At 36.7% G+C, this 19,136-nt stretch overlaps 1 protein-coding gene across 2 annotated transcripts in view; it reads right to left on the bottom strand.

Annotated features, from left to right (window-relative positions):
• Positions 1–19,136, bottom strand: part of RELN (reelin) — a 516,315-nt gene that overhangs the window by 175,943 nt on the left and 321,236 nt on the right. For both annotated transcript variants that reach the window (XM_060157241.1, XM_060157242.1), the window contains exons 12-13: positions 5,963–6,114; positions 347–459 (exon numbers count right to left, since the gene is read on the bottom strand). In XM_060157241.1, coding sequence (XP_060013224.1) covers positions 347–459; positions 5,963–6,114 — 265 coding nt within the window. The remainder of the gene's footprint in view (positions 1–346; positions 460–5,962; positions 6,115–19,136) is intronic.

Below are 19,136 nucleotides of genomic sequence, written 5' to 3' on the forward strand. Positions count from 1 at the left end.
TAAATTAATAGTCACTATGCCTGATGCCAAGTCTGTGAAGCTGCATAGTTAGAGCCACTTTTAGGGCTTTCTTAGGGACGAGAATAATTGTCAGAGTATTGGGCTCCTCCTTATTGTCTCTAATGGGCTGTAATTCACTCCTCCTGATAAAACCTCACTTTTTGTTTGTATCAGGAAAAAAAAGTGAACGCTAAAATAATGTCCATGTCACTGTTTTAAAGAAATGTGGCAACTTTCTGGGCTGCCAGAAGAGAGATTTATCCTCTAGCATGGCATCTAGCATGGTCTTCATGGTTTTGACCTGGACTGGGGTGGGGCCATCTGACACAAAGATTGGCATGGGTACCTTATATGAGGAATAGGAAAGGGTATCCAGTGTAATGTGCTCTTTTCTTCCTTCAGTCTTTGCATACAGGGTGATATCATTTTCATGAGACTCTCCAGGGTCACAAATCCCTCCTGCACAAAAAATTTTAAGTGTTAGTACCAACTTGCATCCATTAACATGTAAAACGTAGTGTTAAATTTCAGGATAAAAAAAATTATGAAACCCAGATGTCACTTAAGAATGATCCTAAACAAAGGTAACCAGACCCAAAGGAAAAATTTATGAAGATAGTTCAGATAGGCCATGCTAAAGATCAAAGACTTGACATTTGTGAAGGCCAAACTATTTACTTAATGAGATTACTCAAATAATAGTCTGCAACAAACTGTGACTACCTGTCCATATCTTAACTCTCATTAAAGAAGTGTGCTCTGCTTTTTAATAAACCATTACTTCCTTATATTTGAGGTCTTTATAGCCCAAGTTCAGAACCTATTGATTACGGTTTTAAAAAAACTGTGGTGACTCACTGAATCAAGGATTTCTGAAGCAGTGTGTTACTTAAACTGTTGTATGTAGTATCTTTAATATTTTAGCACATATTAGGTATTTGCTTTTTTTTTTTTTTTAGTACTTAGGAAAAAGATTTTTTTTTTAACATCTTTATTGGGGTATTTGTATTTTAGATGCAGTTCATTTTATATTTTTACTTTTGGTACTTCATTTGATTCTTGGAAGCTATATAGAGTAGTTTACTCTCTATCACACTACTTTATAGTCATATGAAATGATATAAAGTTAGAACTGAGAGGTAGTTAAGATCATCCTGATGATGCAGCTGAATAACAGAGCAAGTACCTGAAACTGAAGATAATTTAACCAGTTGGTGGAAGAGCCAGGAGTTGATGTTATGTCTCAGCCTTTGACCCTCTATTCTACCGCATTCGGCCAATAATCCTTATTACTGCTGGCTTCTATCAATTGTCTGCTTAACCTGGATTTTAAAGGATTACATGTCTAACCAGAAACCTCTCCCCACTCACCATCATCCTTCATAACAGCACCAAACATAATAGCAGGAGTGGTGATATGTACATGGATTTCCTGGCAAATATTCTACCCCTAAGGTCCAAAATTTATAACATTAACTTTTTATTATTATCTTTTAAAAAAACCCTCTTCCAGTTCTTAAATCAACCACCATCAATGTTAATTTTTACCTACAGGCAATTTTTGTTGCTAATACTCTACGGTGACAAAAAAGCAACCTCAAAAACTCTAGAATAAAGTTACCCTTTAAGAGTTAATCTAGTAAAATCAATAAATAATGCCTGAGGGCTTCCCTGGTGGCGCAGTGGTTGAGAGTCCGCCTGCCGATGCAGCAGACACGGGTTCGTGCCCTGGTCTGGGAAGATCCCACATGCTGCAGAGCGGCTGGGCCCGTGAGCCATGGCCGCTGAGCCTGCCCGTCCAGAGCCTGTGCTCCGCAACAGGAGAGGCCACAACAGTGAGAGGGCCGCGTACCGCAAAAAAAAAAAAAAAAAAAAAAAAGCCTGAGACTCACCATCTGTATAAAAAAATAAAGTGTCAATTATTGCAAGTGTCTGGCTTAAACTCGATCTGGGTAACTGGGATCTGATCCTGGGGAGAAATTACTGAAATGTGATGTTAGGTAAGAAAGCTAGAACCTGACCAGTACGAGAAAGACCATGATAACAGAAGTAACTTGGATGGTGGTATTTGTGAAATCTGGCATGTTACATCTGTCAGACATATGTAACTTGGCATATAATAAATATTTACTGAGTTAAGTAATCTGAATTGAGACTAGAGAAGCCAGATATAGGGATAATGTAGACCCCATCCTAAAAGATGTTTATTGTTCAATGGCAGCAACCTGTCGAGAAAAATCTCATGGTTTTGACAACTGATATCATATTTTTAGCATTTCATTACATACTTTAAGATTATAGTAAATATAGCAAGTAAAGCCATTCAAAATGACAGTCTGGTGGGGGGAGAGGTGGGGGAAAGACCTCCATGAAAATTAAATTCTCTTTTTTAAAATGTAACTTATAAGAATTGACTATTGAGCCCATATTAAAGACTTACCAAAAAAGAACAAAAAAAGGTGAAAGGTCACAGGCAGTGTGGGTTTAAAGCACCACATCCAGAGACATAGGAACTGAAAAAACAATTCTCTCTAATTTCATTAAAATTTGTTCCCTGTAAATCCTCTCTGCTCTCTCAAGAACAGTTCGTGAACTGCACCTGAGTTTCAGAGAGAACAGAAACCCACATGGGAGGCTCATCCAGCCCAGAATGACAGAAGAAGAAAGTCCAAAAGGAGCCAAGACTTTAAAATGATGACAGACTTTATCTGAAAGATCCCTCTTGGGGCAATTTATCAGTTCTGTGAAGTTTCAGTGACAGCAGCTCCTACAGAAAGACACGGATTCTTCTTCAGCTTCATTCACTTTGATGTATTGTGGAAAGGTATGACTCAAAGGGCGTTTTGTACAGCAATTAAGGTACAGAAAATTTCAATAGAAACTAGATGGACAGTTAGTTTTAAAGTATTTTAAATCCTGTTTTAAGTAGATTTAAGACACTCATTTATATTAAGAAAGTGATTTTTTTTTTTATTGACTATGTGCGGGACATTGGGCCTAAAGGGGAGATAAGCCCTGACCTCAAAAAGTTTGTAATTTAGCAAGTAACTAATACACATGTCTAATATACATGAAAGAATGATGATTAGCGGTAAACTGTGTTGTGCTGCCATAACTGCAGTCAAAATTCAGAGAAAAGAGATACAAGTGTAGGCTAAAAGGGCTGGGTATATAGGAGATGCTAAGTAAATATCTGTTGAAGGAATAATAAAGAAAACAAACCAAAAAACCCAAATGAATGATGTATATTACGTTATTTTTGTCATGTTCACTGCATTCCGGCTCTAAGAACAGTGCTGGATACTAGTCCTCAAATAATTTGTGTTGTATAAATGAAAATGTGTGAATGAAGGAAATAGAACTTGAACCAAACTTTGAAAGTTGAGCAAATCTTCCAGAAATGGTAGTCACAGCAGACTGATATGAACCAAAGGATGAAACCAGGAAGGACACGTAGGCAGTGTCTAAGAAGAAAGGAGTGTGATCTGGTCTAGATCAACAATCAGTCACTGATTTTCCTAAGGCACCATACTTAGTGAGGGGTTACTTATAAACTGTCTATCATATCTTAAATCTCTTCCCATATTGTTTTCTTTTCTATCAGCTACCAAACTTTTGAAGTCTTTTCTGTAGAATCCAGTCTTATCCTACCTTATCCTACTGTCATCCTGTCCTAGCCTAGCCTAGCCTAGCCTACCCTATCCTATTCTAAAAACACCTTTGCTGATTCTGCTTTCTCCTCAAGGTCAGACCCCATTTCCTTCCTTGTGTTTACTGGTGAACTTCCTGAAAGAGCAGTTCTCAGTCAGTGCCACGTCTCCATTTCTTTTAAATCTATGCTCTTTGGCTTCCCAGGCACCACACCATGGGGAGTCACAGGTGGGCTCTCAGCCCTGTCCTGATTGACCTCTGACCTCTGTCTCTGTGGCCTTCCTACACTGCTGATCACCTCCCTGTCATCCCACCCCTGAACCACTCTCTTCCTTTCCCTCTTTAGCATAGAACCACGCCCTCCTCCTGCATTTCCTTATGCCCTTTCTCAGCATCCTTTGTCTACTCCTTTTCCTTCTACCTATACTTAGGTGAGGGTTCTCCTTAAGGAGTTTTCATGTCCTTTGCTTACTCTGTCTCCTGCTTGGGAGAACACAGCAACTTCAGTGGCTCCGGTTATCACCTGTATGCTGACAACTTTCAAATCCGATTCAGCCCCTGAGTAGAATTTCTGCCTTCATATGGCCTTTCAAAACCCTCAACCTCAACAAATCTCTTTTATAGTTAAGTGTTACTTGTGGGCAAGGGCTCTTAAGTAATTTTTATACATAAAAAACCAAAGATATATTGAGTCTTAAGTATTTATTAGACACCATTTTGAAGGCTTTGCATGTATTAACTCATTGATCAGCAACTCTGTGATTTAGGTATCATTATTTTCCCCAGTTGTAGTCTCTATATATGCTAGCTCAGTGCTCTACATTCAATAGGAACTCATTAATTTTTTTAATCGAATGGAGATGCTTTTATTTGGGATAAGGTACTTCGGGTCTATTCAATTGAATGTTTTCCTCCGAGTCAATATAATTTTAATTGATTCATTAATAATCTGCTTTGTTCTAGAAAGAATTAAAGATGACTTAATCTCTTATATAGAGATGACAATCTCTTATATAAAGGTATCGAATGGTTTGATTTACCGTAATTTACTACTAAAAAATGAAGAATTCAAATATATTTTGTGAAAAATGAAAAAAAAGGAAAATACTTAAATTAGACGGGCATATTAAATGTTTATTACAATTTGCCAGGGGGTGAGGGCAGTTCTTAAAGTTTCCCAGGAATCACTCTTAATAAAATGAGAGCCAGTTTGAATTCTCATTATTTAAAGGAATTGAGGTCTGGGTCTTTAAATATACAACTCATTTCAGAGTTAAGGTGAGGATATCCTTATGGCAGGAAGATTATATTATTATATTTTATATCCACAACTTCCCTGTTTCCAAACAGATCATTATTGAAAATGAGGTAGCATCACACAGGCAATGTATTTGAGAGCATGATACAATCTGAAGTTTGCTTTGCCACTCTGAGCTGTAGGAGGTGAGGAATGTGAGAAAAATAATAGGCACTGCAGAAGCCTAGACTTGGAAGTTCTGTTTGTCCTGATGAATTGACATCTTTGCTAGTAAGGTCAAAGGTGGACAGTGTTTATTTCCTGTTTCACTTCCAGGTGTTGCCTGTGCTTTTCCAGTCATTTAACAAAAAGGCATGTGACACCTACTCACATTTCTGGAATGACATCTAGTGAAAGAGTATGTAACTGTGGCTCTTGCTGACGAAAATGATAAATTTCAGAGGACGCCCATTTCAACCCCCTAATTCCTCCTTGGGTATTTTTCTAAACTTTTAACTATTTATTTGCTCTGCAGTCATCTGAAGAAAAATAACATCTTATAAGCACTTTTTTCCTTTATGTGTTTGCCAACATATTAGAAAGTAGAGAATAGTATTAAAGCATTAAAGAGTATAATAAATCTGTTTCTTTCTTAGCTTCCTACAATGAAAGAGTTATGCAATGATGAGATATCCATGAAAACAAATGATTCACCTTGATAATTGTATTTGGGGGAGGCTAGAGGCTTTGGACAAAGGAGTTACTTTGTTCTTAGCTTCTCTCTTGTTGTCTTTTCAGCTATGACCATTGCAGGAAAGGTGGAAGGAAAGTCTAAAGGCATTTTGTCTTTAGGCCTAGTCATGCAAGAACAAGACTAGCTCTTGCACAGGATGGTTCCAGCAAGGCTGGTGTGAGGCAGGTGTGAGCACCACAGACTTTTGCTCAACCAGTAGAACTCATAGTTCATGAATTTTAATTTTATATTGTAGACAACAAACAATCTTACTTCCTCAGGAATAGGTGCTCATCTAGAATTTGCCCTAGGTCAATAAAATTTGTTCAAAATGTACCTACCCATAACAAAGTAAAACCTCAGGTTCCCGTAACCAGTTGTGTCCAGGTAAGGAGTGCATATTTTCCTCTCTCCATCTTTGAGGAAGACCATTGATAAACCTGATTCTATTGTTCCACATTCTGTACCAATGACAGCTCCCAAGATGTCCCACCTTTAAAAAATGACAATCACTAAGAGTTAAAATAGTAAGTCAAAACTTTATAGAGTATAACATTTTATTTTTAATGAGGAACATATACTTAGTAATGAATAATTCTGAAATAAAGATGTGGTGCTACAGGCACTTCCCTGGTGGTGTTGTGGTTGAGAATCCGCCTGCCAGTGCAAGGGACATGGGTTCGATCCCTGGTCCAGGAAGATCCCACATGCCACAGAGCAACTAAGCCTGTGCACTGCGACTACTGAGCCTGTGCTCTAGAGCCCACGAGCCACAACTACTGAGCCCGTGTGCCACAACTACTGAAGCCCGTATGCCTAGAGCCCATGCTCCGCAACAAGAGAAGCCACTGCAATGAGAGGCCCATGCACTGCAATGAAGAATTGCCCCCGCTTCCCACAACTAGAGAAAGCCTGAGCATCAATGAAGACCCAATGCAGCAAAAAATTTAAAAATTAAAAAGAATAAGATGGGGTACTACAGATCATGGGTAATGAACAAAGTTTAAAACACATTCCATTCACAATTACAGTTTTTCTGTACAGGATAAGTTTAATCAATACTACGTATAGTTTGTCTACTACATGATAGCCTTTATTCTCAAAGCACTTACAGTTGAGGTGGGGAATCAAATTTGAACTAAGGAAAAAGGAAATCATAAAAGATAGTGCCATAGTATCATAAATACTTGTATGCTGTTTGGCACATTAAAAAATAGTCATAGGATGAAAAGTCATATAAGCTGGAAAGAATCTAGCAAGTTTTCAAAAAGGGGATGGGATTTAAACTGTCAAATAGGTATTTGAATATGTAGGGAAATAAAAATATCTAATATATAAAAACTCTTATATCTCCTTAGTATTTATCTCTGCTCATGTCTAATTTGGCTACCGCTTTTCACACAACTAACTTGCTTACAGACAGAGGAAACTGGGACACACAGAGGTAAGTGGCTTGCCTAAGGCCGACTGCCTGTTCGGTTTTAAATTGAGATCTTTTGTTTCTTAGTTCACTGTTATTTTAGTAGTTACAGTTCTAAAGAGGACACTGTGCCAGGACAATTATGTTGAACTGGTTGAGACCAAGACGTTTAGGAAATGCTTAATTTTTTGTCTTTTAAAAGATTATTATCGGGTTTCCCTGGTGGCGCAGTGGTTGAGAGTCCGCCTGCTGATCCAGGGGACACTGATTCGTGCCCCGGTCCGGGAAGATCCCACATGCTGCGGAGCGGCTGGGCCCGTGAGCCATAGCCGCTGGGCCTGCGCGTCCGGAGCCTGTGCTTCGCAACGGGAGAGGCCACAAGAGTGAGAGTCCCGCATACCAAAAAAAAAAAAAAATTATTATCAATCATTCAAGGAGAAGCAGCTCTTTTTCCTTTTCATCTTTCAAAAAACTTTTTATTGCAGATACTCTCCTTGTGTTACAGTCTTTCAGATTTATCATTTCTTTTCTTTTTTCTTTAATTGGAGTAAAATTGCTTTACAATGTTGTGTTAGTTTCTGCTGTACAATGAAGTGAATCAGCTATTCAAGGAGAAGCAGCTCTTAATAGTACTGGACCACTGTAAGTACCAGGAACCTCTCTCGACTCATACAAGAAAATTTCACACTGGTTCATTGGTCTTTCACCTGCTCCATTTATCCCAATAAAGCCACTCAGCCTACTGCTCCATAAAGCAAGTTAAGGTTATAAATGATGCATATGATGACTCCTTTTAGGCATCCATTTGCTTTAGGGTATTTTTAAAATGAAAAATTAAATTGGAAAAGATCAGATTGTCATGGACTGAAAGAATGTTTTATTCAAGTGAGAAATGAGATTAGTAGTCTTTTTCTCTTATTAGTTGTAAATGATTAACTCTTTTAGATTAATCTAAAGAAATTATTTTCATTGACTTCTACCACTGAGAGGGCTATATGGGATATGATCCAGGCTATACCTTTCTTTTTAATCTTTATTTTAAAGTCCAACATATTCAATTTTACTCCAGTCTTTATTTATTCCACTGTAACGGTTGGAAGATAACAAAAGTGAGGTTATTTTCTTTTGAAACCCAAATATTTAAAATCAAAGGCTTGATTTAGTTGGCTCTGAAGAGAAAAAAGCAGAGAGAAATCTGAAAATCATTTTGTAGAAGTCTCATTGCTTTAAATAAATTATCTTGCATTTATTAAAAATTCAGTAGGAGCTTCTTGTAGCACAAGCTCATTCTTCGTGAATTTGTATAAACACTGGCTCGAGCTTAGTTGGAGGCAAAGTATCCTTGAGGGGATCCCAGAGCTGCATCAGCTACTGAGGGACCTCAGAGATGCCCTTTCACCTGCCTGGACTTCAGAATCCCCCTCTGTAAGGTTGCAAAGTTATGGTCTTTTCCAAGTACAAAAATGTCATGGTCTCTGACTCTCTCTTAATATAATAATTACATGAAGTAAAATTATAGCACGACCAAATCTTTGAGGCCAGCAGTGGTATTTAAAGAGCTCTATAGTTTGGGCAATATCTTGGATGGCGCCACAATTTCCCTGAAAAGGAGTGTTACTTTTCTATGGTTTAAATTATGTTTTCTCCAAGGAAATGTGGTTCTTTGTGAACTGCCTCTGAAGGAATGTCTGCTAGAGGGGAGAACTCTCTGCAACAGAGCAATTTATATTTATCTTTGATGGCTAATTCTAAAAAAAGATCCCTTACATTATTTATTATAAATACATTGGTATCTATTATTTATAATAGAGTGGGGCGAAGTTGGAACACACAAAAAAAGTTTAATAATCAATAAAATGCCTTAAGGCAACTTCGTTCCTTAGAGGTAGAAAGGTCACAATAATATTTAATTTATATTTTAAAGTATGTCCTTCTACTTTCTGTGTCAAAAAGAGAGTTCTTTTTGTAAGCAAAAATAATTTAAAGAAGTTTCTTAGCTGGAAAGCTGATGATTCTCCCTATCAGCTGCTTTGGAATGCTTTGAGAATAAAATTAATTATGTTTGCATTAGCTTATACTTTAATAGTTTTAAGAATGATATGAGAGTATACGTATAACCGATTCACTTTGCTGTACACCTGAAACTAACACAACATTGTAAATCAACTATACTCCAATAAAAATTTTTAAAAAAGAATGATATGAGAGAGTAAAACTTAAATGTTCTCACCAAAAACACCCCAAACAAACAAACAAAAACAGATAAATATGTGAGGTGATGGATATGTTAGTTAACTAGATAGAGGGACTCCTTTTACAATATGTATGTATATCAAATCACCACAGTGTACACTTTAAATATCTTACAACTTTATATGTCAATTGTATCTCAATAAAGCTGAAATTAAGAATATTTTCTTCACAAGCTTAAAAAAAGAATGACGCATATTCTTTGAAGGGCAATCTGGCAGTAACTATCAAAATGAAATTACATACATACATATATATGTATATGTACACATACATGTCTGATTCTCTAATTTTCTTTTAGGAATATCTCTTTCAGAAATACTTTAACAAGTATACAAAAATTTGATTATAATATTCTTTGTCTATTAATAGAGGTTTAGTTAGATAAACTGGTATAGTGCCTTTCTGAAATAATGATATATATTTACTGGCAGAAGAGACATTCATAATATATTGTTAAGTTTTAAAAAAACAAGTTGTGGGACTTCCCTGGTGGCGCAGTGGTTAAGAATCCGCCTGCCAATGCAGGGGACACAGGTTCGAGCCCTGGTCCGTGAATATCCCACATGTCGCGGAGCAACTAAGCCCGTGCACCACAACTACTGAGCCTGCGCTTAGTACAGCCCGTGAGCCACAACTACCAAAGCCCGCGCGCCTGTGCTCCACAGCAAGAGAAGCCACCACAATGAGAAGCCTGTGCACCGCAACAAAGAGTAGCCCCTGCTCGCCACAACTAGAGAAAGCCCGCGTGCAGCAACGAAGATACAACGCAGTCAAAAATAAATAAATTTATAAAAAAATAAAATAAAATATCAAGTTGAGTATAGTAAGGGAAATGTGACTCTAGTGTTTTTTTTGTATAGCCAGCAAAATTTCTGAATGATATATGCCAGAATATATGCCTACATTTCAACAGTGTGGAGTGGGATTAGCATTGGAGGACTTTTAGTTTTTACTTTACACATTTTCTTTTTTTTGCAAAAGGAAAATCATTTTCAGAAAAAAGAAAGGTATTCAATTTATAATTCAGAATGAAAACTTAAATGATCTCATCATAGGTTGATAAAATTACTAAGAATATGAACATAGGCAATAGAGGTCTTACATTTTAATCACTTTTTTCCCTACAAATATTGGCATAAAAGGCTCTAAAGGGTAGTGGAACATTTCACATTATCTATGAAAATTTATTTATTTATTTATTTATATATTTTTTTGCGGTACGCGGGCCTCTCACTGTTGTGGCCTCTCCCGCTGCGGAGCGCAGGTTCTGGACGTGCAGGCTCAGCGGCCATGGCTCACGGGCCCAGCCGCTCCGCAGAATGTGGGATCCTCCCGGACCAGGGCACGAACCCGTGTCCCATGCATCGACAGGCGGACTCGCAACCACTGCGCCACCAGGGAAGCCAAAATTTTTTTATTATATTTCCCAAAATATATTAAACCACCTAAGGTTGGTGACTTTAGGTTTGAACTAAGATATAGAATACAGCCTGGCTATTAAGATCCTACATTTACCAAATTCATAAGGTTTTTTTTATCTACTAGATATTCTCTGAGGTTGAATAAGTTCATTACATCCATAAGGTCTCTCTCTATTTGGGATGAATTCTCTGATATTTAATATGGGATGTGCCATAGGAAAAGACCCTCCACATTCCTTTATATTCATGAGGTTTATCTCTAGCATGAGTCCTGTGAGGTCATTTTGACTAAAGGCTTCTCCACCTTCATTGCATTTATAGGTTTTTCCTCCAGCATGACAGCTTAGGTGAAGGTAAAGGATAAGCTCTATTTGAAGGCTTTCCTGCATGCACTGCATTTCAAAAATTCTTTTCTTCAATTGGTTCCCCTATATTTCACTCAAATTCAATTTTGCTTTAGGTTTTTATTACATGCATTGTATTTATTTACACTCTTGCTGGAATAACATTAATAAAGAATATTGGCTTCAGAATGGTAGAAAGCACTCAGCTTTCTCACTAATAAGACAGAAATATGACCTAGACTGAGGATGTTTAGAGAAAATGATGTACTGCCTGGCGTATTACAGTTTCAATAAATGTTAGTTTCCTTTTCTCCCCCTGTAAAATGTAGTACTATTTTTGTTTTAAAATAAGTGAAAGTGGCAATTCAAATGAACTTCTAAGTTATAATGAGTGTTTTTATTTTTTTCACACTAGAATTAGCAGAGCAGCAATCTTAGACAATGTTGTAGTACAATATGCAAAGGGTAACTGCTTAAACAATTTAAGCTGAAAGAAAAACTGTACTTTCTATCCGTGGATTTTTTGTACAGTTTAAGATTTTGGTTACAAATCTATCGGGGTGCTTAAACTTATTACTTATGTGATCTAAATAGTCAAGTGGGTTTTACTTTAATAATAATGAACATGCCTGTAAAAAAAGAAAGACCCACTTAATACAGTGTTAACTCAGTCTGTCAGTCTATCTTAAATTCACTTACCCTGAATTAGAAGCTTAAATAAAATGCCAGAGGTAACATAATTCTTCTGGGTAGGATAGAGGGAAGAACTGTAGAAAATAGCAAGCAGATGCTCAAACTGTTCTGAAGAGTTCTATGTAATTTTAAAGCCAATTTTTAATAAAAGCATCAACTGACCTTGAAGGGGCTATAATGGAGATTGTTCTTGTTGGTCTATATGCAGTTTTGGTTTTCAAGGTATATGTAACATTCTTTGGAACTATCTCCTCAGAACAAGGAAGCCAATATAAATTTGTTTTATTGAGTTTATATTGCTTTTTTCTTGGTTTTATTCCAGTGGATAGCACTGAAATTTAAGAAAGACATTTTGAGTCAGTTTCAGGACTGACCCTCTTTTCTAAGCAATGCCATTAAAAAACATAACTAATACTTGTATTTTGGTCTCTTTATAGTAAATCACCTATCAGAGACTAAGTCATGGCTGACCTGAGGAAAAAATTATCTGTGCTCAAATTTTTTTCTATAATCTTACATGAGCTGTTTTAAAATATATTTCTTGAAAGAGCTTCTTCAGAACAAATTTATAAAGCAGTTAATAGGGTGTGACAGTAGCAGAGCAGGATTGTTAGGACTGGAGGTTGGAGAGAACTGGAAATAGTCAGGTCAGCAGTCCAGAGACTAATCTCTCTGACCATTGGATAAGTCCTGTTTGCCCTCTGGCATCTTTTCTATGTCCTGCTGGTACGTGGGAGAATTCTGGGTATTCCATCTATTTGTTTTCTAGTATGATAGCAATATTCTCATTATTGGAAAATTGGAAAATAGAAAGAGTAGAAGAAAAAAGTCACCCATAACCATACTACCCCGAGACAAGAACAATTTCTATTTTACTATATTTCTACTATTTTATATGTATATTTCCAAGCGGTCATGATAATATTATACAGATGGTTTTGTATTTTGCCCTTTTTCATTTACATTAGTAATATACACATTTTCCAGGTTACTATTAACTCTTTATAAATGTGTCACATAATATTTTATTACATATATGCCAAACTAGTCATTATGCCATTCTCATGTTTCAAAATACAAAGCTAAATAATTATACTACTTAGTATACTTTATGGGGCTGAGGAATTAATTCTCAATTTCCTAATGCTCCTGAATATGTTCTAGATAACCTGGAGCTATGTTTTGTGAGGTGTCAGAGCTCTGCTTTTCCTTCGTATAAACTCCTACATATTCAGGACTACCTTGTGGTCAGTGTGCAGCAGGTGAACTACTGAGGAAAGACTACAGAAAATGAAACATGCTGAAGAAGTGGGCATCTGAACATTTCAGTGCCAGCAGCCTCCTCTAAAGCCTTCTACAGAAAAATCCTATCATGGGCTAGTGTTATGCCAAGCTGTGAGGAATTAAATCACTTTGGGAGGATTCAGATTTCATTCTCTTCTTTCTGTGTCTTCAGTAAAGAGTGTCCTCTCTTGAAGAGGGAGTGAGTTGCTGTATTCTGGATGCTCACAGGGACAGCTGGTTTGGAGAGGGGAAGGGGTTATTAACCAACTCAAGAATGGCAGTGCCAAAAGCAAAGATGTACACATGCTGCAAATTAAAGAAGGGTTTAAAATTTCTATGAAGGAATTCCAGAACAATTTTAGCATACCTAATCATATGAACTTATTCTTTTATTATTTGAAAATTTACTATGTTTCAAAACAGAAAAACAATCTGTGTAAACAGAAAGTAATCTTAGAACCCACATCAAAAGCAAACCAGAACAAGTAAGAAGTCTTTTTTTTTTTTTGCGGTACGCAGGCCTCCCACTGTTGTGGCCTCCCCCACTGCGGAGCAACAGGCTCTGGACGCGCAGGCCCAGCGGCCACGGCCCACGGGCCCAGCCGCTCCGCGGCACGCGGGATCCTCCCAGACCGGGGCACGAACCCATGTCCCCCACATCAGCAGGCGGACTCTCAACCACTGCGCCACCAGGGAAGCCCAAGAAGTCTTTTAACAGCTTGCAACAAGTTTACTCTGATCCACTTTAGCACTTCCATGGTTTTAAAATATATCCAATTATCATTTTAACTAATACTGTCTTTTTTAAAATGACATTTCATTGGTTTATTTAGAGAATCCAATGTAGGTTTCACTGGACTATTCAACTTTGTGTTTCTTTCATATCTTATTAGTTACTATGAATATAATTTTTCTTTGAGTACCACTTTGGTCATATCCCATTACCGATAGTAAGCATAGTCGGAATAACAACCAATTTTTAAGTCTTCTGATTGCTTATTATATGTCATGCGTTGTGCAAAGTGTTCTTCATATACTGTTGCATAGGAAATTGAGTCATCTGTGGTGATGTGGATGGACATAGATTCTGTCATACAGAGTGAAGTAAGTCAGGAAGAAAAAAACAAACACCGTATATTAATGCATGTATATGGAATCTAGAAAAATGGTACTGATGAACCTAGTGGCAAGGCAGGAATACTGACACAGATGTAGAGAACAGACTTGTGGACACAGTGGGGTAAGGGGAGGGTGGGACGAATTGAGAGAGTAGCACTGACATATATACACTACTATGTGTATAATAGATAGTTAGTGGGAAGCTGCTGTATAGCACAGTGAGATCACCTCGGTACTTTGTGACAACCTAGAGGGGTGAGATGGGGAGGGTGGAAGGGAGGCCCAAGAGGGAGGGGATATAGGTATACAGACAGCTGATGCACTGTGTTGTACAGCAGAAACTAACACAACATTGTAAAGCAACAATAATCTAATAAAGATGTAAAAAAAAAAAAGCCACACACACAAAAATACTCCTTTTTAGCCCTTTTAATGCTTAAATCTGAATTCTACTTTATCGGATTTGAATATCTGAAATTAATATGCCTCCTTGCTTCTTTTGCTGCATTTATCTGGTATACTAGTTTCTCTTCTTTGACTTTCAACTTCTTGTGTTGTTCTAGTTTGAGTCTCTCATAAATAGCAAACATATAGCTGATTTTTTAAAAACCTACTGTGAAAATCTCACTTAATAAATGAATATATCTCACTCAAATTTATTGTGTACTGATATGTTCAGATTGTACTGATATGTTCCTGCCAAATTGTTTTCTGTTTTCTATTTACCCTGTTTTTTATTGTTTATTTTTTGTCACTTTCCTGGCATTTGTTGGACTAAGTATTCTTTGTTTTATATTAACCTAATGCTTTAGAAGTTATGTAGCCTATAAATTGCAAATTTTTTTTGAATTTTTGTATTTTATTTAACTTATTTTTTTATATAGCAGGTTCTTATTAGTTACCCATTTTATACATGTTAGTGTACATATGTTAATCCCAATCTCCCAATTCATGACACCAACACTTTCTCCCCTTGGTGTCCATACATTTGTTCTCTACATCTGTGTCTCTATTTCTGCCCTGCAAACCGGTTCATCTGTACCATTTTTCAAGGTTCCACATATATGTGTTAAAATACGATATTTGTTTTTCTCTTTCTTACTTACTTCACTCTGTATGACAGTCTCTAGATCCATCCATGTCTCTACAAATGACCCAATTTCATTCCTTTTTATGGCTGAGTAATATTCCATTGATATATGTACCACATCTTCTTTATCCATTCGTCTGTCGATGGGCATTTAGGTTGCTTCCATGACCTGGCTATTGTAAATAGTGCTGCAATGGACACTGGGGTGCATGTGTCTTTTTGAATTATGGTTGTCTCTAGGTATATGCACAGTAGTGGGATTGCTGGGTCACATGGTAATTCTATTTTTATTTTTTTAAGGAACCTCCATACTGTTCTCCATAGTGGCTGTACCAATTTACATTCCTACCAACAGTGTAAGAGGGTTCCCTTTATTCCACACCCTCTCCAGCATTTGTTGTTTGTAGATTTTCTGATGATGCCCATTCTAACTGGTGTGAGGTGATACCTCATTGTAGTTTTGATTTGCATTTCTCTAATAATTAGTGATGTTGAGCAGCTTTTCATGTGCTTAGTAGCCATCTGTATGTCTTCTTTGGAAAAACGTCTATTTAGGTCTTCTGCCCATTTTTGGATTGGGTTGTTTGTTTTTTTGATATTGAGCTGCATGAGCTGTTTATGATTTGGAGTTTAACCCTTTCTCCGTTGATTCGTTTGCAAATATTTTCTCCTATTCTGAGGGTTATCTTTTCATCTTGTTTATAGTTTCCTTTGCTTTGCAAAAGTTTTAAGTTTCATTAGGTCCCATTTGTTTATTTTTGTTTTTATTTCCATTACTCTAGGAGGTGGATCAAAACAGATTTGCTGTGATTTATGTCAAAGAGTGTTCTTTCTATGTTTTCCTCTAAGAGTTTTATAGTGTCCGGTCATACATTTAGGTCTCTAATCCATTTTGAGTTTATTTTTGTGTATGGTGTTAGGGAGTGTTCTAATTTCATTCTTTTACATGTAGCTGTCCAGTTTTCCCAGCACCACTTATTGAAGAGGCTGTCTTTTCTCCATTGTATACCCTTGCCTCCTTTGTCACAGATTAGTTGACCATAGGTGCGTGGGTTTATCTCTGGGCTTTCTATCCTGTTCCATTGATCTATATTTCTGTTTTTGTGCTGGTACCATATTGTCTTGATTACTGTAGCTTTGCAGTATAGTCTGAAGTCAGGGAGTCTGATTCCTCCACCTTCATTTTTTCCCCTCAAGACTGCTTTGGCTATTCGGGGTCTTTTATGTCTCCATATAAATTTTAAGATTTTTTTGTTCTAGTTCTGTGATAAATGCCACTGGTAATTTGATAGGGACATTGCTCTGGCTAGTATAGTCATTTTCACAATGTTGATTATTCCAATCCAAGAACATGGTATATCTCTCCATCTGTATCATCTTTAATTTCTTTCATCAGTGTCTTATACTTTTCTGCATACAGGTCTTTTGTCTCCCTTGGTAGGTTTATTCCTAGGTATTTTATTCTTTTTGCTGCAGTGGTAAATGGGAGTGTTTCCTTCATTCCTCTTTCAGATTTTTCAACTTTAGTGTATAGGAATGCAAGAGATTTCTGTGCATTAAATTTGTATCCTGAAACCTTACCAAATTCGTCGATTAGCTCTAGTAGTTTTCTGGTGGCATCTTTATGATTCTCTATGTATAGTACCATGTCATCTGCAAACAGTGACAATTTTACTTCTTCTTTTCCAATATGTATTCCTTTTATTTCTTTGTCTTCTCTGATTGTCGTGGCTAGGACCTCCAAAACTATGTTGAATAATAGTGGCAAGAGTGGACATCCTTGTCTTGTTCCTGACCTTAGAGGAAATGCTTTCAGTTTTTCACCATTGAGAATGATGTTTGCTGTGGGTTTGTCACATATGGCCTTTATTATGTTGAGGGAGGTTCCCCCTATGCCCACTTTCTGGAGAGTTTTTATCATAAATGGGTGTTGAATTTTGTCAAAAGCTTTTTCTGCATCTATTGAGATGATCATATGGTTTTTATTCTTCAATTTGTTAATATGGTGTATCACATTGATTGATTTGCATATATTGAAGAATCCTTGCATCCCTGGGATAAATCCCACTTGATCATAGTGTATGATCCTTTTAATGTGTTGTTGGATTTTGTTTGCTAGTATTCTGTTGAGGATTTCTGCATCTATATTCATCAGTGATAGGGGTCTGTAATTTTCTTTTTTTGTAGTATCTTTGTCTGGTTTTGGTATCAGGGTGATGGTGGCCTCATAGAATGAGTTTGGGAGTGTTCCTTCCTCTGTAATTTTTTGGGAAGAGTTTAAGAAGGGTGAGTGTTAGCTCTTCTCTAAATGTTTGATAGAATTCACCTGTGAAGCCATCTGGTCTTGGACTTTTGTTTGTTGGAAGATTTTTAATCACAGTTTCAATTTCATTACTTGTGATTGGTCTGTTCATATTTTCTATTTCTTCCTGTTTCAGTCTTGGAAGCATATACCTTACTAAGGATTTGTCCATTTCTTCCACGTTGTCCATTTTATTGGCATAGAGTTCCTTATAGTCGTCTCTTAGAATGCTTTGTATTTCTGCGGTGTCTGTTGTAACTTCTCATTTTCATTTCTAATTTTATTGATTTGAGTCCCCTCCGTCTTTTTCTTGATGAGTCTGGCTAATGGTTTATCAATTTTGTTTATCTTTTGTTTATCTTTATTGATCTCTGCTATTATTTTCTTTGTTTCTATTTCACTTATTTCTGCTCTGATCTTAATGATTTCTTTCCTTCTGCTAACTTTGGGTTTTGTTTGTTCTTCTTTCTCTAGTTCCTTTAGGTGTAATGTTAGATTGCTTATTTGAGATGTTTCTTGTTTCTTAACGTAGGCTTGTATTGCTATAAACTTCCCTCTTAGAACTGCTTTTGCTGCATCCCATAGGTTTTGCATTGTCGTGTTTTCATTGTAATTTGTCTCTAGGTATTTTTTGATTTCCTCTTTGATTTCTTCAGTGATCTCTTGGTTATTTAGTAATGTATTGTTTAGCCTCCGTGTGTTTGTGTTTTTTACGTTTTTCCCGTGTAACTGATTTCTAATCTCATAGCATTGTGGTCAGAAAAGATGCCTGGCATGATTTCAATTTTCTTAAATTTATCGAAGCTTGATTGTGACCCAAGATGTGATCTATCCTGGAGAATGTTCCATGTGCACTTGAGAAGAAAGTGTAATCTGCTGGTTTCGGATGGAATGTCCTATAAACATCAGTTAAATCTATCTGGTCTATTGTGTCATTTAAAGCTTGTGTTTCCTTATTAGTTTTCTGTCTGGATGATTTGTCCGTTGGTGTAAATGAGGTGTTAAAGTCCCCCACCTTTATTGTGTTACTATTTCCTTTTATAGCTGTTCATATTTGCCTTATGTATTGAGGTGCTCCTATGTTGGGTGCATGTATATTTATAATTGTTATGTCTTCTTCTTGGATTGATCCCTTGATCATTATGTAGTGTCCTTCCTTGTCTCTTGTAACCTTCTTTATTTTAAAGTCTATTTTATCTTATATGAGTATTGCTACTCCAGCTTTCTTTTGATTTCCATTTGCATGAAATAACTTTTTCCATCCCCTCGGTTTCAGTCTCTATGCGTCCCTAGGTGTGAAGTGGGTCTCTTGTAAACAGCATATATATATATATATATATATATATATATATATATATATATATATGTCTTGTTTTTGTATCCATTCAGTAAGCCTGTGTTTTTGGGTTGGAGCATTTAATCCATTCACATTTAAGGTAATTATCGATATGTATGTTCCTATGACCATTTTCTTAATTGTTATGGGTTTGTTATTGTAGGTCCTTTTCTTCTCTTGTCTCCCTCTTAGAGAAGTTCCTTTAGCATTTGTTGTAGAGCTGGTTTGGTGGTGCTGAATTTTGTTAGCTTTT

This window comes from Lagenorhynchus albirostris, chromosome 8 (assembly GCF_949774975.1).
Source record: "Lagenorhynchus albirostris chromosome 8, mLagAlb1.1, whole genome shotgun sequence".
NCBI lineage: Eukaryota > Metazoa > Chordata > Mammalia > Artiodactyla > Delphinidae > Lagenorhynchus > Lagenorhynchus albirostris.